Source organism: Podarcis pityusensis (genome assembly GCF_964106645.2).
Source record: "Podarcis pityusensis genome assembly, chromosome: 2".
NCBI classification, from domain to species: domain Eukaryota; kingdom Metazoa; phylum Chordata; class Lepidosauria; order Squamata; family Lacertidae; genus Podarcis; species Podarcis pityusensis.
In genome coordinates, this window is record NC_138029.1 from 41,335,288 (window position 1) to 41,352,223 (window position 16,936).

The following is a 16,936-nucleotide window of genomic DNA, read 5'->3' on the forward strand; positions in this document are numbered from 1 at the left end:
GATAATGCAGCTTGCTTGCCTGGATGGGAATAGAGAGGAATGTGCATAAAAGATAGTCTATTGTACAAAGGCAAGCTTGACATTTATTGTTCTGTTCACTTTGGTTTCTGGTCCGCCCAGCATTGGCATATGCCCCCCTGAAGGTTGCCTAGAAGAGAATGTGACCTGACCTAGCATGTTGGAAAGCCACTTTGGTCAAGTCATGTTCTGTTTTACCCTAAACCCTAATCAAGTACCAAAACTGCACCACTGCAGTCCTAATTCTGCTTCTGTTGAACATCTAAGGGCCAAACTAGATGTAACATTGCATGCATCTTTTCATTTAATATGTACATTTTAGAAATTAAAATATCACCTGAGGGGGGCTTCCTGTATATTTTCGGGATCATGGAAGGCAAGGATGTGAAATTTAACCTATTCCTCCACTGCATTCATGATAACCATTTTGCTGAAGCTGCTATTTGCATTGGAAAGCAATTCTCCATTGGATCCAGGGTGACAGCCGGGGGGGGGGGAGTTCCCTCCCAATACAAATTGTGATCATTATCAACTAGCCTTTCCTATTTGCATTTTTTAAAAAAATAATGTGCAGAGATGTCTAATTTGGCTCATTTGCTTTGAGGAGTTACATAAGGTGACACGACCACAACATTTTGCCCCCATGAGTTGGAGTGGCCCATGCAATGTTTCTTGTTAAGGTCTTTCAGATTGCAGATGTTCATGTTTTTATGATCTGCTGCTTTGCTAACTGTTGGTCTGCCTCACATTCAATTTTAATGAACAGCAAAGCAAGGAAAACTTTAAGAATGAGGGGGAGAAACAAGTGACCTCGCTTTATATTCAAATGCTTCCAATTAAGGGGTCTGTTATCTTACCCAAGATAACTGGAAAAGGATACTCAAAATACTACCTTGTGTAAATACAGCTATTGCCTGCATTATATCACCAGGAGTTCTCAACACATCTGGAACGAAAGTAGTTCCAGTAACATTAAAGCATCCTATTTTGGTTGGCACGCAGATGCTGTGGTATATGCCAGTCAGTAATGGGTTTTGGAAACAAGCTGCTCTAAAACTCTCCTGAACTATTCTCCTGGGAAATTATTCAATTAAATACAACTAAAATTAATGCTTGTGTGTTTTGTTTGAATAAAACAAAATAAGCAGCTGGAAAAGAAAATCCCTGGTGCATGTTGGAGAGCAAGGGCTCCAGTTAATATTCATGGATTCTGAGCTCAGTTCTTGCCCCACTACTCTTTCCACCAAGTACTCATTCTAAGTGATGATTATTGCTGTAACTGATGGTGCGTAGTTATTCTTTCTTCATTCTCTGGAATAATTTTGCAAATATAAATAATTTCTTTAGTTTCAGGGTAGAGAACCTGTGGCCTTCGATATGTTACTGTACTTCAGTTCCCATCACTCCTGACCATTGACTATACTAGCCAGGGTTGATGGGAGGTGGAGGTTTTTAAGCAGAGGTTGGATGGCCATCTGTCATGGATGCTTTAGCTGAGATGTAGTTGAACAAAATGTTCAGGGCGATATTCGTTCGTTCATTCCTTCATTCATTTGTAGATTTGTATACCAAAAATCCTAGGGTGGTTCACAACATAAAAATACAAAAGGAGAACACAAAATACATAATGGAAACAAGAACAAAAACAAATGAACAACCCCCTTTCCACAAACATTTTATTATTTGCTAAATTTAGTAAATAGTCAGATGGAGAATAAAATCAAGGAGACATTTAAAAGAGGAAATGTTGTAGTAACAGGTGACTTCAATTACCCTCACACAGACTGAGTGCATATGTGCTCCAGTCATGAAGAAAAGATAAAATTTCAAGATACCCTAAATGACTGTGCCCTAGAATAGTTGGTCACGGAGGCTACCAGAAGGGCAATAACCCTGGGCTTAATCTTAAGCAGTTCTTGGGATCTGGTGCATGATTAAATGTTGTTGAGCAGACTGGGAATAGGGGCCATAGTGCTATCACATTCAATATATATGTAAATGGACAGTTGCCAAGAAAACCTAACACACACATTTGACTTGAAAAGAGGAAACTTAGCCATTACCAAGATGTTCTACCCCTCCACTGTCAGAGACAGTATGCCTCTGAATACCAGTTGCTGGGAATCACAATGGGGGAGAGAGCTGTTGCACTCATGTTGGATGCTGAGCCAGGTGGGCCTTTGGCCTAATCTAGCAAGGTCGTTCTCATGATGTCAAGACCATTGCCTCTAAGCATTTGCTGAGGAAAGCAAAGTTTATATCAGCACAACTTGCTTCCATTTATTATTATTTGAGACTAGCTCTTGTGTAAAGGGCTGCTTATAGGTTGCTTCCTCTTAGACATTTATGAAACTTTCCCATTATTTGGGCATAGATGAGAATTTATGGCTTCCATTTGCTTTGGGTTTTAAATTTTTCTTTGGGCTTTAGATTCCATTTGGTGCTCAGTATTAAAGCGCTCTGCTTCGCATGTGCACATTGGCCACAATCTTTTTCATCACTGGCATGATACACAATGTTTGCTTTCTTCTGTTGAGCATAGTGTTGCGTTGTTTTGAAGTGTGTAGCCTGGTGTTTTGCGTGATTCATTTCCTTGGCATTTCACTCTAAGTTGCTCCCTTGGATGGTGGCAGTGGCTATGGAGACTGGGTTGCCTCCAGATTAAGCTTCGTCATATTGTAATGTTCTTGGTATGATATGAAATGTTCTGGGCTTCAGGTTTTGAGATGTTTTTCTTCAACCCGGTTCCAGTATACATACATTTGCCATGTCCCATGACTAATTTTGTGGTGTATATTTTACAGATATACATTACTCTGTTGATATAGATCTGTTTGGAGAAGCTGGGTTTTACACGGTGTACCTCCAGAATAAATATAAGGGATTTGAGCGAGGAAGCTACTGGGAGGCTTCCAGGCATCCTGATTCAAGCTAGCCAATGCCATCCATGCAGAGGCTGGCTGCATTGTCACTCATTGGTTTGCCAGCCAATTTATTTGTGTACTCCATCATAACCAAAATGGTAGGTGTGGGGTGTTCTTCTCTTGCCACTATACTAGTACAATGAACCCCTGGTACTAATGTAGTCTTAATCTCTTTCACATGCTCATTTGTTTCTCAGTCCACATCACCCAGACCTGCAATTTGTCTATATTAGGATGGGGAACCTGCTGAACTACAATGCCTAACAGCCCTCCAGCCAGCATGGTCAAGACTGAAGGGAGATTTGGTCAAACAATATGTGGATGGTCAAAGATTTCCCACACCTGCCTCTATACATACTATCTGCTTGTCTCATGTGATCTTTTTGTCTCTCAGGTATCTCTCCCTCAGTCTTGCCTCCCTCTGTGCAGATTCACATCTCTAACTGCCTGACTTTTTAAAATATTTCCCCCCCATCGTTTTCCATCACAGATGGCATCTTCTTGCTCTTCCAGGACATTTATTCATTTCTTTTTATAATTTATAGTCCCCTCTTCATGAAACAGAGGCCGTTTCTAATAATGAGAATAATGCACTTTAGCCACACAACAAAAATCAAATCAGTCCATTAGAAATGGCTAACATTACAGGTGAGAGGAAGGAAATCTGTGACAGTTTTCTCAAACAAGAATATCCTAGTTCAGGGGTCTGCAACCTTTAAGACAAAAAGAGCCACTTGGACCCATTTCCGAAGAAGAAAAAAAAGGGAGCCGCAAAACTCGTCATTATAAAAATAACTTTTTTGTCACTTTTTTATTATTTCTTTGTTTGACCCCTCAGAATTACTCCTCCTCATAGAAATAAACGTTAAATTAACAAGTTACCTTTTTTTGTGTGTGTGTTCGTCACTCCCCTTCAAAAGTGACCAGCGTACATGCCCCCTTTCAATGCAGTGACCAGCGTACATGCCCCTTACAATGTAGCGGGCGGGCGGGCAGGAAGGTGACGTCGGGACAGTGCGTGACTAACGCACGCACCGCCCCCATGCGACGTCACAGCCAGTACAGTGCCCGCCACAGTGGGGAGTGTCGGGGCGCACAATGCGCCTCCTCCCCTCGCTAGTATCTGCCCCGGAGCCGCGGCAAAGGTGTAAAAGAGCCACATGCGGCGCCGGAGCCGCGGGTTGCAGACACCTGTCCTAGTTCCTCACCAGACTTGCTACTATGTACCTGCTTGTCACCAGTGCCCATCTTCTTCTACTTCTGCTGCCACCTCCTGCAGCTCAGTATGCATAGCAGCAAATCATATGCGGGACCTAGATGCAGCTGTTCCTCCACAGCTGCTGCCATCTCCAGATGGAGAAAACTTAAAGGATTCTGCAGAAGCAATGAGAGGCTCACCCAACCCTGATACAGCATGCCAGCCAGATGGTAGGAGGACATGTTGAACATGGTCCTCCTCCTCCTCCATACAGAACTCCAGAAGAGTGACTAATTTCACCCCCCCCCCCAATGTTATGTCAAAGGGTGGTTTCTGAGGTTCTGGGGCAATAACTTTTACCTGCAGGAGGTGGCAGCAGCAGTAGAAGAAGAAGATGGGAACAGTGGCATTCTTTGCTTCGGTTACCTGTTATGTCTAGTGCTGAGGGCGCTGCCTTGCCCTGCCTTCGTCCACTATCATTCCTTCCCTTTGGAACAATGTGTGTTTGCCTGCACTTAAATCATAGGCGCCATCTCTCTGAGTGCCAGGGCTCCCACAAAATGTTAGTTATGTGTGCCCGTGGGTGCCCAGCCTTCACCTCTGCCTCCTCCGCAGCTGCCACTGCACACTGGGTGCCACCGCCACTGCCTTACCTCTTGCACAGCCACTGGACCTGGGCTTCTGCCTCTGCCACAAGGCCCTGATCCAGTCCCCACCACGGTACAGGCCCCGGTCCAGTCACCACCATGACGCTAGAGTGCAAGAGGTAAGGCAGTGGCCGTGGCACCTGGTGTGCAGTGGCAGCCTGGCGTCACGCTGTAACATCATCAAGTTCGAATAAAAGCCTGGCTTGGAACCTCACACATGGAAGAAAGGCTGGGTGGAAATGAAATAAAGGAAATCCCGCTCTCCTGTAGTCTTATTAATCTGTAGCTAAGATGCGATTGTACCTAGCACTGCTGCTAAATCCATTCCCCTCTTCATTTTGCAAGTGCAGTTTGTATTTGGCTTACTCAGTGGGCAGGAACTGTGAAGCCTGTTCTTTAAGGCAGCTGCCAAATCCAAGTAAGGCTTTTACATATTTTAAATAAATCAGAAAATCAATTAGTACAAATACGAGGAGGTTATATGGCAAGCAGCCTGCTTTTCTTCTGAGTGCTTTAGGAATCCCGCCATGCTTGGGACTCTGTGTGTGGTTCAGAAGTATAAAAACTCTCAAGCCTCTTGGGAGAGGGCACACCTGAGTAGCATACAGACAGAAACTCTGATTCAGGATGGGATGTAACCAAGTAAATCTTCCTTCTCCCGTGGGGGTGGAGAGAAGGAGCATTTTACTTGCTACAGAACAAAAATGTTATTTTCTTAAGCTGAGCAGTTTCCAGTTTTCCTTCTTCATTGCCCATCTGCCCTGAATTTCACAGAGTTCTCTTTCCCTCTCTACCCATTTCCCCCTCCAAATTCTTTCCTGGTGAATTCATGTTAAAGAAGAGTGATGGAAGGGAAGGCTGTTTATTTTCCTTTTTCTTAACATTTTGTAATGTCCTGGGTTCCTGATCAGTGCCTCACACAGACTGCATATTTTGGGCTCATAAAGATTAGGGACTTCCAGGCTTGGTCTACCTGGAAACCTCAGTGGCGCCTTGCCATGAATGACAGCTTTCCTATACAATGTATAGTATACATGGAACACTTCAGGAATTCACTACACTTCACATAATCTCAGCAGTCCTTGCTACACCCCTGTAAGGTACAGCAGTATTTCCCCTCTCTATTACTGATGGTAGGGCTTAACACCGAGAAGAATGTTAGCTTGCCCAAGATTATCTAGTGAATTTGTGGATGAGGTTAGCAGGCAACTCACAGCTCACACTCTTGGCTACTGAAATACAATAAAGTACAATATCATTTGTAAGGTTGGTATTCCAAATGTAAACCATCCCCATAGATGTAACTGTTTATAAAGTGAAGTGTTTATAATGTACAAACTACAGGGGTGGTTTAAGCAAGGAAGCCTTGAAAGTACTGTGGTTGCTCAAGAAAATGCTGTACAATTCCTCTTTTTTGTTGAATGTAAATGGACTCAAAGTGGGGCATGGTCAATTTATACACTTGGCAGTTGTTCTTTCTGGAAACAGTTTTCTGCTTTGTGCTCCAGAAGCCAGAAAAACATAATTCAAAGACAGTGACACTATTTTTTGTTTTAAAAACTACTTTAATGTGACTGTGTAACTTGTGAAAGTCATCAGTTTTGAATTTTCATCGTTCGAACTGAGCAAAGGTACTAGTAGAAACTTTTTCTCATAAATTACTTCATAACCTACCACCTGTCAGTTGGCCTCACCCCTGCCACACTGACTGTATATGTGAAGACGGAATTGAATTTACTAAAACGTTGACCTAATATCCAAGAGCAGGAGGCTTGCAACTGGAAGACAACATGTTGAAACTTCACTCGGATGTTGGCAGCTTGCTAATTTTTGTACTGCTTAATAATTTTCCTTGTTTTTTTCCACTCTGAATCCACTGCGAGGTCTGTGATGGAAACCACCCATTCTGTAAGGAGCTGTTTTATACAGAGTCACCCTTGTGAACCTGATGAGTTTTCAGTGGATGTATGGCATCCTTAGGAGATGCTTTTCTCTGCCATTATCTATGATCTCTTCACCTGGATATGCCATCTCTGAAGAAACTGGAATGTTAACCTCTTTCTATACATATTTTTATGTTCTTATGCTTCTCAGTGCAAGTGGGACCTGTGCTAAGTGTGGAGTGCCAGGCAGCTGTTCCTTCTTTCCCCTCTCATTTCACTTTATCCCTCTTCCCTACAATGTTCCATTCTGCCCCCTGCCTTCCTTCAGCAGTCAGCTAGCCTTCTGTGTCCACTGAACATGCTCAGTCTCTCCCACTCCCCTGCACCCCCCATTTTGGGGGAATACATGTGAATCCAGATTTGGAGAGTGGAGTTTGCTATTCACATATATCAATAACTGCACCTTGAATCTCAGCTGGAAACAAATAAGCAAGTAATGTTTTTTTAAATGCCAAAGTGCAGTTAGCACTTGCTTATAGTCATGATGTCATTATTTGTGCTGAAAAATGGAATATTGGTGAGAAGAAGCACAACTGTAAGAGAGATATTCTATAAGGAAGCTATTTAAACAGGATCATGCTTCAGTTTTTATTCTCAATTATAACTGAGCCTTAGAAATTGTATTTATACCAATATTCAAAGGTACAAAAATTTTCCATTTGCAGGTTTGGACAAAATCTTTGGGGCAATAGAGTGCAGTGCAAGTAGCATGAGGGCTGAATGTGTGGGGCCAGTTTCTAATCTCTGGTCATTTGCAGGTAGCTTTGGGGTGATCCTTGCCCATTGCAAAAGTGGAGGTTCTGTGCAGCCACTCCAAACAGCCCAGATAAAATTTTTACCCTTCTTCTGGTCTAAATTTATAAAGCATTTTGTTCTAACTACTAACCATGGGCCAAGGAACAGATGTGTCTGCACGTTCTTAATCCGTTATGCTAGCTAAGTGCAGCATCTACATGGGCTACACCTACCGTGATGCTTTTGGGTGGCTTCTGCTTGGCTTCTGTCACATTTAAAACAGCTTTCTGTCTAACCTTCCTCAGAGGGCTGCCATGCCAATAAGTTAGATCAAAGCTGCAGAGCTCTTGGTTGCTGGAAGGGTGCCATAAAATGATAACATTGCATTTGTTTGGGTGTGATGGTGGAAAACCTGGATATTAATACTATATAACGATATCTCTTTTTTAATAGAAATCATCGACGATATCACCAATTTAGTAGAAAATACCGACAACAAGCTGCGCAACCAAACCAAGCGTGTAATGACAGTGGACAGAAAATCATCTTCTTGTGGTAAGATATGGTTTGACTTAAAAGTCTACTTTTTAAATAATTTTTTTAAAAAATAGCTGCCATTTTGTAGCTTCTAATTACTGGCCTGAAGCAGTCTAAATAATTTTTCACTGTCATCTTGTAATGGTTAGTGGCAGTTAATTAAGCACAGTTTAAGCAGCTACTACTTTTGAGAAAGAGAGTGAGGAGAGAAAAGAAGACATGATAGAAGAGGAGTAAAATTAGTATCCTCATATAGAGAAGGGGAGTTATTTGTAGAAGTGATTCCATTTGGTAAAATGTCTGTGCCTACAGATACCCTACAAAGCAGAGAGTTCTCTTATGTGAAGGCCACCAATGTTGCAATTTGTGTTTCTACTATTGCACTTTCCATATTGTCAAACATAATAAACCAGGCATAGGTAAACTCCGGCCCGCCAGGTGTTTGGGACTACAATTCCCATCATCCCTGACCACTGGTCGTGTTAGCTAGGGATGCTGGGAATTATAGTCCCAAACATCTGGAGGGCCGGAGTTTGCCTATGCCTGTAATAAACTGTATGTTGCCAGTTAAGCCACGTGTGTACATAATTTTAAATCTTTATTTTCTTGGCACATGATAGGTATAGGATATTTAGCACCATTTCGTTTCCATATAATACGTTGGTTTAGTGCAGGGTTTCCCAAACTTGGGCCCCAAGCTGTTTTTGCACTACAATTCCCATCATCCCTGACCACTGGGATGATGGGAATTGTAGTGCAAAAACAGCTGGGGACCCAAATTTGGAAACCCTGGTTTAGTGCAAAACAGTATGAAACACTGGTCGGGCTGATAAAACACAACTGAATACTCTTCTACGATTCCTTGATGTTTCAGATAACTGCATGTGTTAAATTTCAAAAGACTTAGATGTAAAACCAATTGTGTGGGGCAGGGGAATCCTTGATCTTTATTGTTGAGTTTTGTGTTCACAGTGCACTTAATTTACTGAATGTCTTAATACTGAATGTCTCTTAAATGACTTAAGCAAAAAAGAAGGAAGGCCATCAAGTTAGACTCTTCAACTGCACTTAGAAAGAATAATCCTGTGTTTGTTAGAAGTATTTGTATCCCTCCTTCTGTCTGGCAGAAAAGACTTCAATGCCGCGGACAGTAAATGGAAATTAATATTTAATAAACATAATATACTTGGTTAAGATAGTGGTGGTTCATGATGGCTCTGCGGGGAGGAGGGGATGATGATGGAAAATGTCTGATCTCCTGGCTTTAGATGTTGCTATAAATGTTGTCGTTGTTATTTATTAGCAACTTTACCATGGTACCGGGGGCGGGGGGAGCTTCAGAAGCATACAGTTTGTGCTAGCATTATTAGCATTAACATCTTAGGCCTGGTGGCAGTCAGCCATTTGATATTAAACCCCTACAGATTGCTGTGTAGTTGAGTTCTGAATCTGAAAGCAGGGATTTGCACCCGTATCTAGTCATGAAATCATATAGTGTAGGCTAGTGATACTTTTTCCCCATCATCAAGCAGATGGCAGTTGCTTTTCAGATTGATTCGATTTTACCTAGGAACCTGGCTCTATGAAATGCTAAGAGTCAGAGAACAAAGGTATATTTCACCTGATATTTCCAAAGACAATTAAAGATGACTTAGTCTATCCTCCACGCTTTCCCCTCTTTCCCCGCCAGTTCTTCCAGCTCACTAGAAATGCATATGAATGGTAAGATATAGGAATGGGTTGTATTAAAACCTCCCATTTTCTTCTGTTCCACAAGGTGGCATCGCAGCGAGATGTCTCTTTGCTTTTAGTTTTTATGGTGTCTTTAGGGGAGAACAAAAATCATGGCTTTAATTTCTATCACCTAAATCGGTATGTGCTGCGCTGTATTAACTTCTCACAGGAATATTATTTTTTTACGGTGTTCCTCAGACTTTGCTGCAAACTTTAAATAAATCTGCGGGGTTTTTAAAATGTGGATGACATCCTAAAAGAATGTCCCTAGAAAGTAGGAGTATGCCCCCAGCTCTCACCTTATTCATCATTCTGGTGCAGTACCCACATTCTTTGGCTATTTTTCTCAGAAAGTCAATTGGCTTGATAAATTCAGGGCTGCAAGTAATCAGGTTTGTTCAGCTGATGCAAAGTAAATATATTTTGACGAGTGAAAGTTCCATCCGCTTTATTTTTAGTATTGCGGGGAGCTTAGTTCAGTGTGACATGAAGTCAGCCTTTCCTGTGGCCGGTTTGCCAGAAGATTGTGCCAGCGTTCTTTCCAATAACTGCACGGACAATTGCCTTGGGTCTGAACCAAAAGATGATTCCCCTGAAACAACTTTTTTCCCTGGTTTATGAGCTGTTCCATTTTTCTCTTTGCTCCTTTTCATGTTCCCTAAGCCCAGCTATCTGGGTATTTGGAATCACTTTCCACAATGTTACTACCATTTGGTTTGTGATGTTGGCAGATCTTATGCCATGAAGTGTGTGTGACACCTCATACCGATAGCAGAGCAATGGACCAAGTTTGGAGAAGGGGCATAAAAACATAGTAACTTCTTTTTGTAAGATGGGAGGTGGGTTCTTATTTCAGCTGCTATTTACATAATAAAAATGTGCATTAATTTCATTCATGAAGTTAAGATCAGTCTAATTTGGCCCTGGGACATAGAGATAACTTGTCTGGATGGTGGCCAACAGTGGCCTTTGGCTGCAATGGGGCCCTGTAACTGCTGAGCTGTCATTTATTTCAGATTCAGACGCTGGGACTGCTGCACTCATATATCATCCCCTTATGCCTGTCAAAATGTTTGTGCTTTTTGAGGACTTCAACTGCTGTGGCATGTTAATCAGAAGCTCAGATAATTGTGCCCAGCATGCTATGATTTGCAGAGTTCAAGACCCTAAGCAGCAGTGGACGCTCGCAAGACAGCATCGTTTCATACATATTTTTTTCTTCTTTATATCTTGTCAAGAGCATCACAGATCCTAATATGCTCGCCTCCCACCACCATCAGATGCGCTCTCTCCTTTTCCCATTCTCCTCTGGTGAAGTGGAGTAAAGGATAAGTTGCTTGACTTGCCAAGGTCACCCAAACAGCCCCATGGCATGGCTATCATTAAACCTGTATCTCTGGAATTCTATCCCAATGCTTTAATCACTGAGCAACCTCTTTGTCACTTGGCAGAAGTCCATGGTGAAAGCATTCAGAAAGAAATAATCTGGACAGTAAAATCCTTCCAACTCCCACAGTCTCCCCAAAGAAAAATAAACCCCAAGCTTAGTTAATATTTTGTCTCGTTAGGCTTCCAAGAGCAGAAATCTAAAAATTTAGAGTGATAAGACACAGGATTGTGAGCTACTCTGGTAGGCAGTTTGGATCTGATACTCATAATTATATCCTTGTTATTTACTCTTTCTTGAAACTCAGAAGAGGATTTGGCATGTCTAGTGAGAAAATGCTGTTGTGTGTGTGTCCCCCCCCCAAGCCTTTCACCTTAAAGCAATGGGTAAGGGGGGTCTAGCATGCCTATGCAGGCTGGGTGAGCGGAAGAGGTCAGCAACACCTAGTTAATTACATTTGCATATGCAGCTGTTCAAATAGAGCCTCTCTGGTGCCTGCTCTCACCTCGTGGGGGATTTGGAGCAGCTGTTGCTAGACCCGGCAATCTGGCTCTGCCATTGGAGGGCTGGGGTGCGTCCCCGGGACGCCCCCTCAACCATCTATCATTTCAAAGGCCAAGTAATTAGTTATATTTGAATACAAAGAGGGGAAACCTGGCATTGTGTGAACATCCAGGGGCAGCTGCTTATAGTTTGGTTTCCAAGGATACGTGTCCAGGAGTTAAATCACTGCTTGATATTTCTGGAAAAAGTGCAGAAATGTGATAATCAGAATTTGATGCCTGCTGTTTATTTTATAGCACATCCTGCAAGTCGGTGGAGGCTTCCCTGTGATTTTAGGTGGTTGTTTAATTTTCCTTTAAAAACAGAGAAAAAAAATACAATTGGCTATCGTGCTGAGGTTCTGTTGAGATCATGACTTAGTTTGTTTTGTTTTGTGGGAGCTGGGTGAAAATCATATGTGGCCCGCTTTCCTGATTCTGCATGCGTTTTTTTGAAGCTCTTTAATTCCCTTCACCAGAAATATGGGTCTTTCAAAAGCAGATGCTAGGCAGCAGAAATATAGGGTGCAGATAGTAGAAGGATGGTGGAAAGGTCCAGGATAAAGACTTTCCCGCTTATAAGGGCAATCTTAAGGTGCACGTCAGCCTCCAAAATAGAGATGATAAGGATTCATAGTATTTCATTCCTAAAAGCAGGGACATCCAGGGTGCTTTTTCTCGGTTAAAGATACCTTGGTTAACATACCTTGTTCCACCTGAAAGATTTCGCATATCCAACCAGCCAGTCTGTTGCTGTTGCTGCTTTTCCTTTCCCTCCTCCATTTTTGTTTTCATATCTGAAACAAAACTGAGAGAGCCATTAGGAGCAGTGCACACATCTTTCCCTCCACCACATGAAACCATGTGCAGTGTGAACTGGCCCTTACTCATGAGTGCCTGATCACATGCAGGACTGATCTGTAGCATTTCTGAACTTCAAGAAAATGGCGCGACAGTCACATAAACCAATAGTTTATGCAGTTGGCCATTCATGCTGAGGGCCTGTTTGTGTAGTAGAGGAGAGGGACTAGCTCATGTTTGCTCTTCATCCAACTGCAGCCCTACTGTTGGGCTATGATCTGGGGCTGAGGCATTGACCATTTTTTCAAATAAAATGAAAGTGAAAAGTTTATTTTTCAAATAAATGAGGAGGCCAATCTTGAGGAAAGCATCTGAATCCACGGTGTTGTGTGGTGGATTTCACTGTCTCATTGCTGCTGTAGATGGTGTTCAGTTAACTCTATCCTCCCTTAGGAGTCCTCAAAAAGAAGGAAGGGTGGAATAAATCCCCCCCCCCGCTGCTTTCACTAGAGAAATATAACTGCAAAGTAATTGATTGCCAAAACAGTGGTGAGTGACATTGTGGATCTGTGATGCCTGTCCTGTAGATGTACATGGGACTGTAATGTTTGGAAATAAGGGACACGTATCATTTCCCTGTATTCATCCTGGTCTGTGGAGTCTGGGCCAGAGACCTCTGTGGTGCATATGTGTTTCATGGAACGTGCCATAAGCCACACAAATCCCTGGTTACTCGAAAGGTCTTCTCTGTTGCAGTTTTCAGTCTTCCCAGTCGTATTCCTTGATGGCTCAATATAACATTTGATGGCCTTTTCATATTTGCCTTTGAAATGCTCTCCAAATTTCTGCGGTCTTTCTCTCCCTTCATTTCGAGGGTTCAGATTTGCTCCTTGTCTCTGCTCTCCGTGGATTCTCATCGTGGAGCAGGAGATACTGCTTTAGGGTGGGTTTATTTACCTAATAAACTGGCTCTTGTATCGTCTAGGAAATGCTGACATTTTTGAAAGAGGAACTCCTAGTAACAGGCAAACAAAGGTCCAGCAGTTAGGTCTGGTGAAACAACGAAATGAAGGTCAGCGAATATTGCCCTCAGCCTCTTTCCCGGTGGCCATGACAGCAGCGGAGGTTTATTTGAAGATCCCAGACTCAGAGTCATTGCTTGCATTGTCACCCATCTGAGCGTTCGAGTCTGTGCCAACAGTTTGGGATATTAATGTATTCCACAGATCAGTGAAAAAAGGAATTCCTCTGCACGTCTTTCTTTTCTTTTCTTTTCTTTTCTTTTTTTTTGTTTTCCCTAATTTCCCCCCCCTCTCACTCCTTTCCATACACTTTGTTTGCAGTGCCTTTGTCTGGCGGATGTTGCTGGGCATTTCTAATGAGAAAGCAAAGAATTGTGGAGAGGGAGGGGGAGGGGTGTGTTAGCACTTTTAAAACATAAGGTGAAAGTTTTTTACAAGCTAGTCAGGTGCATAGAAATTCGTATTCTGGTTGGGATTGTGAATGCAAATATACAGTAGAAAGCTCCCTTTCTGACACATAAATCTCATTGATTTGCTTCCTGGAGCAAGAAAGTACTTTAGGAAAAATTAAACACTGCTGCTCCACAGGATGCCATGCCTCAGTGCTTCTTTAGTATTCATCCGTGCTTCATTACCACAGCCACCTCTCAGCCCACCCTGAGCAGCTGCTAAAAGGGGCAAAATTACAGCAATTCATACTGCGGGTGACTTACTGCCAGGGAATAATTGGTTTCTGTTTGCAAGGGACATTATCACAGCGAAGCTTGGAAAACAGAAATTGTTTGCTGGTTTTGGGGAGGGGGGTGTTCAATGGAATGTATTTATCAAGATTTTCACAGGATTTGTAGAAAGGGCAGCTTAATGGAAAGAAAAGCTGTTGTTGTTCTTGCGAAGAGACAATTATCTAATAAAGAAATGGGTCAGGCAAAGGAATTTGCACAGGTTTCTTAAACGTATCTGTTTATGCGGCTTCCCTAGCAGGAATTGTACTTAATACTTAGATATTTTTTTAATATATTCTTTGATCCTTCATGGAAATGTTAATGAGACGAAATGGGCTAAAGAGCTCTCCAGACACTGCCTGGAGAGGGAGGAATGAAATGCAGACCCTCTGGAGGGCTTCTGACACACAAGAAGTCCCTTTGTTTCCTGTTTTACAAACCAGAGACATGTCTAAAATCAGCAGCAAAAGAGAGCAGGCTGAAGAGGCAGTGCCGAAGACTAGGCTTTCTATATTTTAAAGGGGGGGGGGTTGTTTGTTGCTGGCTGTGAATGCCTTGGCGTGCTTGATGGGCAGTGTTCTGTGGCTGTTTGAAGTCCAGAATGAAGGTACTCGGAAGATGTGAGCAGGATGTGGTTAGGCCGTCTTTCACTTAGACTTAATTAAGAATCTTGCAGGCTTTGTCTCTTGGGGAGCCTGTTTCTGTGAATAGGGAGCTTGGCCCCAAAATTGTATATACCAGGCCCACTGCCTTTGTGTTGGGTTGCCAAACTGAAGACAGTAGCAAGTGCAGGCCCCATGTTGCTGGAGGTCATCCTCTTGTTCGGAGAAGTGAGCCCACATCCCCAAGAGAAAGCGAGAGGAGCTGGAGGGAGTCTTTCTTAGGAACCGGAGAGTAACCAACCTTTATATATGTGTGTGTGCGTGTGTATAAATAAAAAGCCAGTGGGAGGTAGAAGAGGTTTTGTAACACTTTCCAGCGGATGATTGTTTAGCCTTAAGGAAGGTCAGAGGCTAAACCACAAAGGGCAAACACTTTTCCTCAAGGAGTCAACACTGGGTCCATTTCTGTATGTGGGACTATATCTGGGGTTTCATACCCAGATATTAATGAGTCCAGGTATACAATTTATAACCTATGATGTTCCCTTCTAGAGGAGTCAGATTTATTTTTAATACTTTAATGATTAACAAAAAAAGATTCATTGTTATTTTGGCTTTTCACAGGAGAAATCCTAGCACTTTGAGAGTGTTGTCCAAAGCTTAATGGCTGGCCTTCCATTTTCAGCAAAAACCTAAACTCCTGGTTATGGTTTTAGATAAGCCATAAGGTCAGGTCTTTCTATTCATTTGCATGAGAATTAATGCCTATAGAAGTGACCTTTGCCTCTCATTTCATCAGAGGTCTTGGTAGTTGTAACTGTGTTTAGGGGAGAGAAGTCGAACAGGTGAATAGTGAGGTGGCCTGGATAGGCACTTGAAGGACTCTCTATCCTCTATCCCATAGGCTGTGAACATGATTGGATGAGGTAGGTCAGGAGCAGCCGCTGTGTTCCCCTCCAGATGTTCTGACCACCCTGCGTCATTGGCAATGCTGTCTGTGGTTGATGAGTTGCAGTCCATAACATCTAGAGGGACCAGGTTAGCTACCCTCGAGGTAGGGGTGATGTCTCTGCTAGAAAAGCAACTGAGAAGAAACTTGGACCATGCTCTTAACTTGCCATTCATGGGGCACAACGATAGAGAGAGTCTAACTCTGTGCATTCCTGCATGAGACTGGTAGTTTTAAATCTGTTTCATTCTGGCTTTAGGCCAGATTTGGGCCCAGAGACTTCTCTGCTTGTAGTGGACAATCTCAGCTGTTGCTACTATACCTGCTGATGCCATTTGACAGTAGCATCCTTCTGAATCATATTGCGGGGTTGAGGTGATTCTGCTTCCTTTTTGACTGGTATAAGAGGGTATTATTAACAGCTGTTCAGTCTATTTCCCCACCATTCTTGTTTCTGTTTTGGGGAGTGGGGATCCACTTGTGAATCAGCATCTAAAAGCTCTTGTGGTTAGATAAGGTGGAATAGACTTTAAGCAGAAGGCAGACAAGACTGAAGATGCAGTGCTTCCTTCCATTCATACTCATTTAGAAGATCAGATACCTAACCTAGAAATGTCCCTAGTGGCCATGGGTGCTTTTTTCACTTACACTCAGTATTAGCTGCTGCAACTCTTATTGGAAGGTAAGACCTTCCTGGTGCTGGGGCGGGGGTGGTGGTCATCACTCATACTTGAATTATCTTAAGAATTTGATTTGTATAATATGCTCTGTGTGAACATGCCTGGAAGCTTAGCTTATGCAAAACTTTACTTGTATGATGAGGTATGAGACACTACCTGCATATTTAAAAATTCCACTGGTTACATGCTTGCTTTTTAAGAACAATTCATGGTGGTTATTTATGAAGCCCTGCATGGCTAAGTCACAGGTATCTCAATAAACACATGCCATATTAAAGTATTCCACGTGTTTGGATCTTAAGGAGAGTTTCCTACTATGTATATTTCTTTTTCCAAAGAGAGGGAGGCATTTAGTGGAGGCGTTCGTATTGAGGAATTTTGTTCTTTCATAGCAATATTAAAAATAGAACATCGGGGGTTGGAGTTTCTAAGTTTACTCTCAAGCTGAGTTGCTGTAGCCCTTCATTCTCTCTGCTGATACTTGTGCACACAGAA

At 42.5% G+C, this 16,936-nt stretch overlaps 1 protein-coding gene across 1 annotated transcript in view; it reads left to right on the forward strand.

The window, feature by feature from the left end:
* STX8 (syntaxin 8) overlaps window positions 1-16,936 on the forward strand; it is a 78,006-nt gene that overhangs the window by 44,332 nt on the left and 16,738 nt on the right. Inside the window, exon 7 of the mRNA XM_080994061.1 lies at window positions 7,919-8,020. Within this exon, the coding sequence (XP_080850187.1) occupies window positions 7,919-8,020 (102 nt within the window). The remainder of the gene's footprint in view (window positions 1-7,918; window positions 8,021-16,936) is intronic.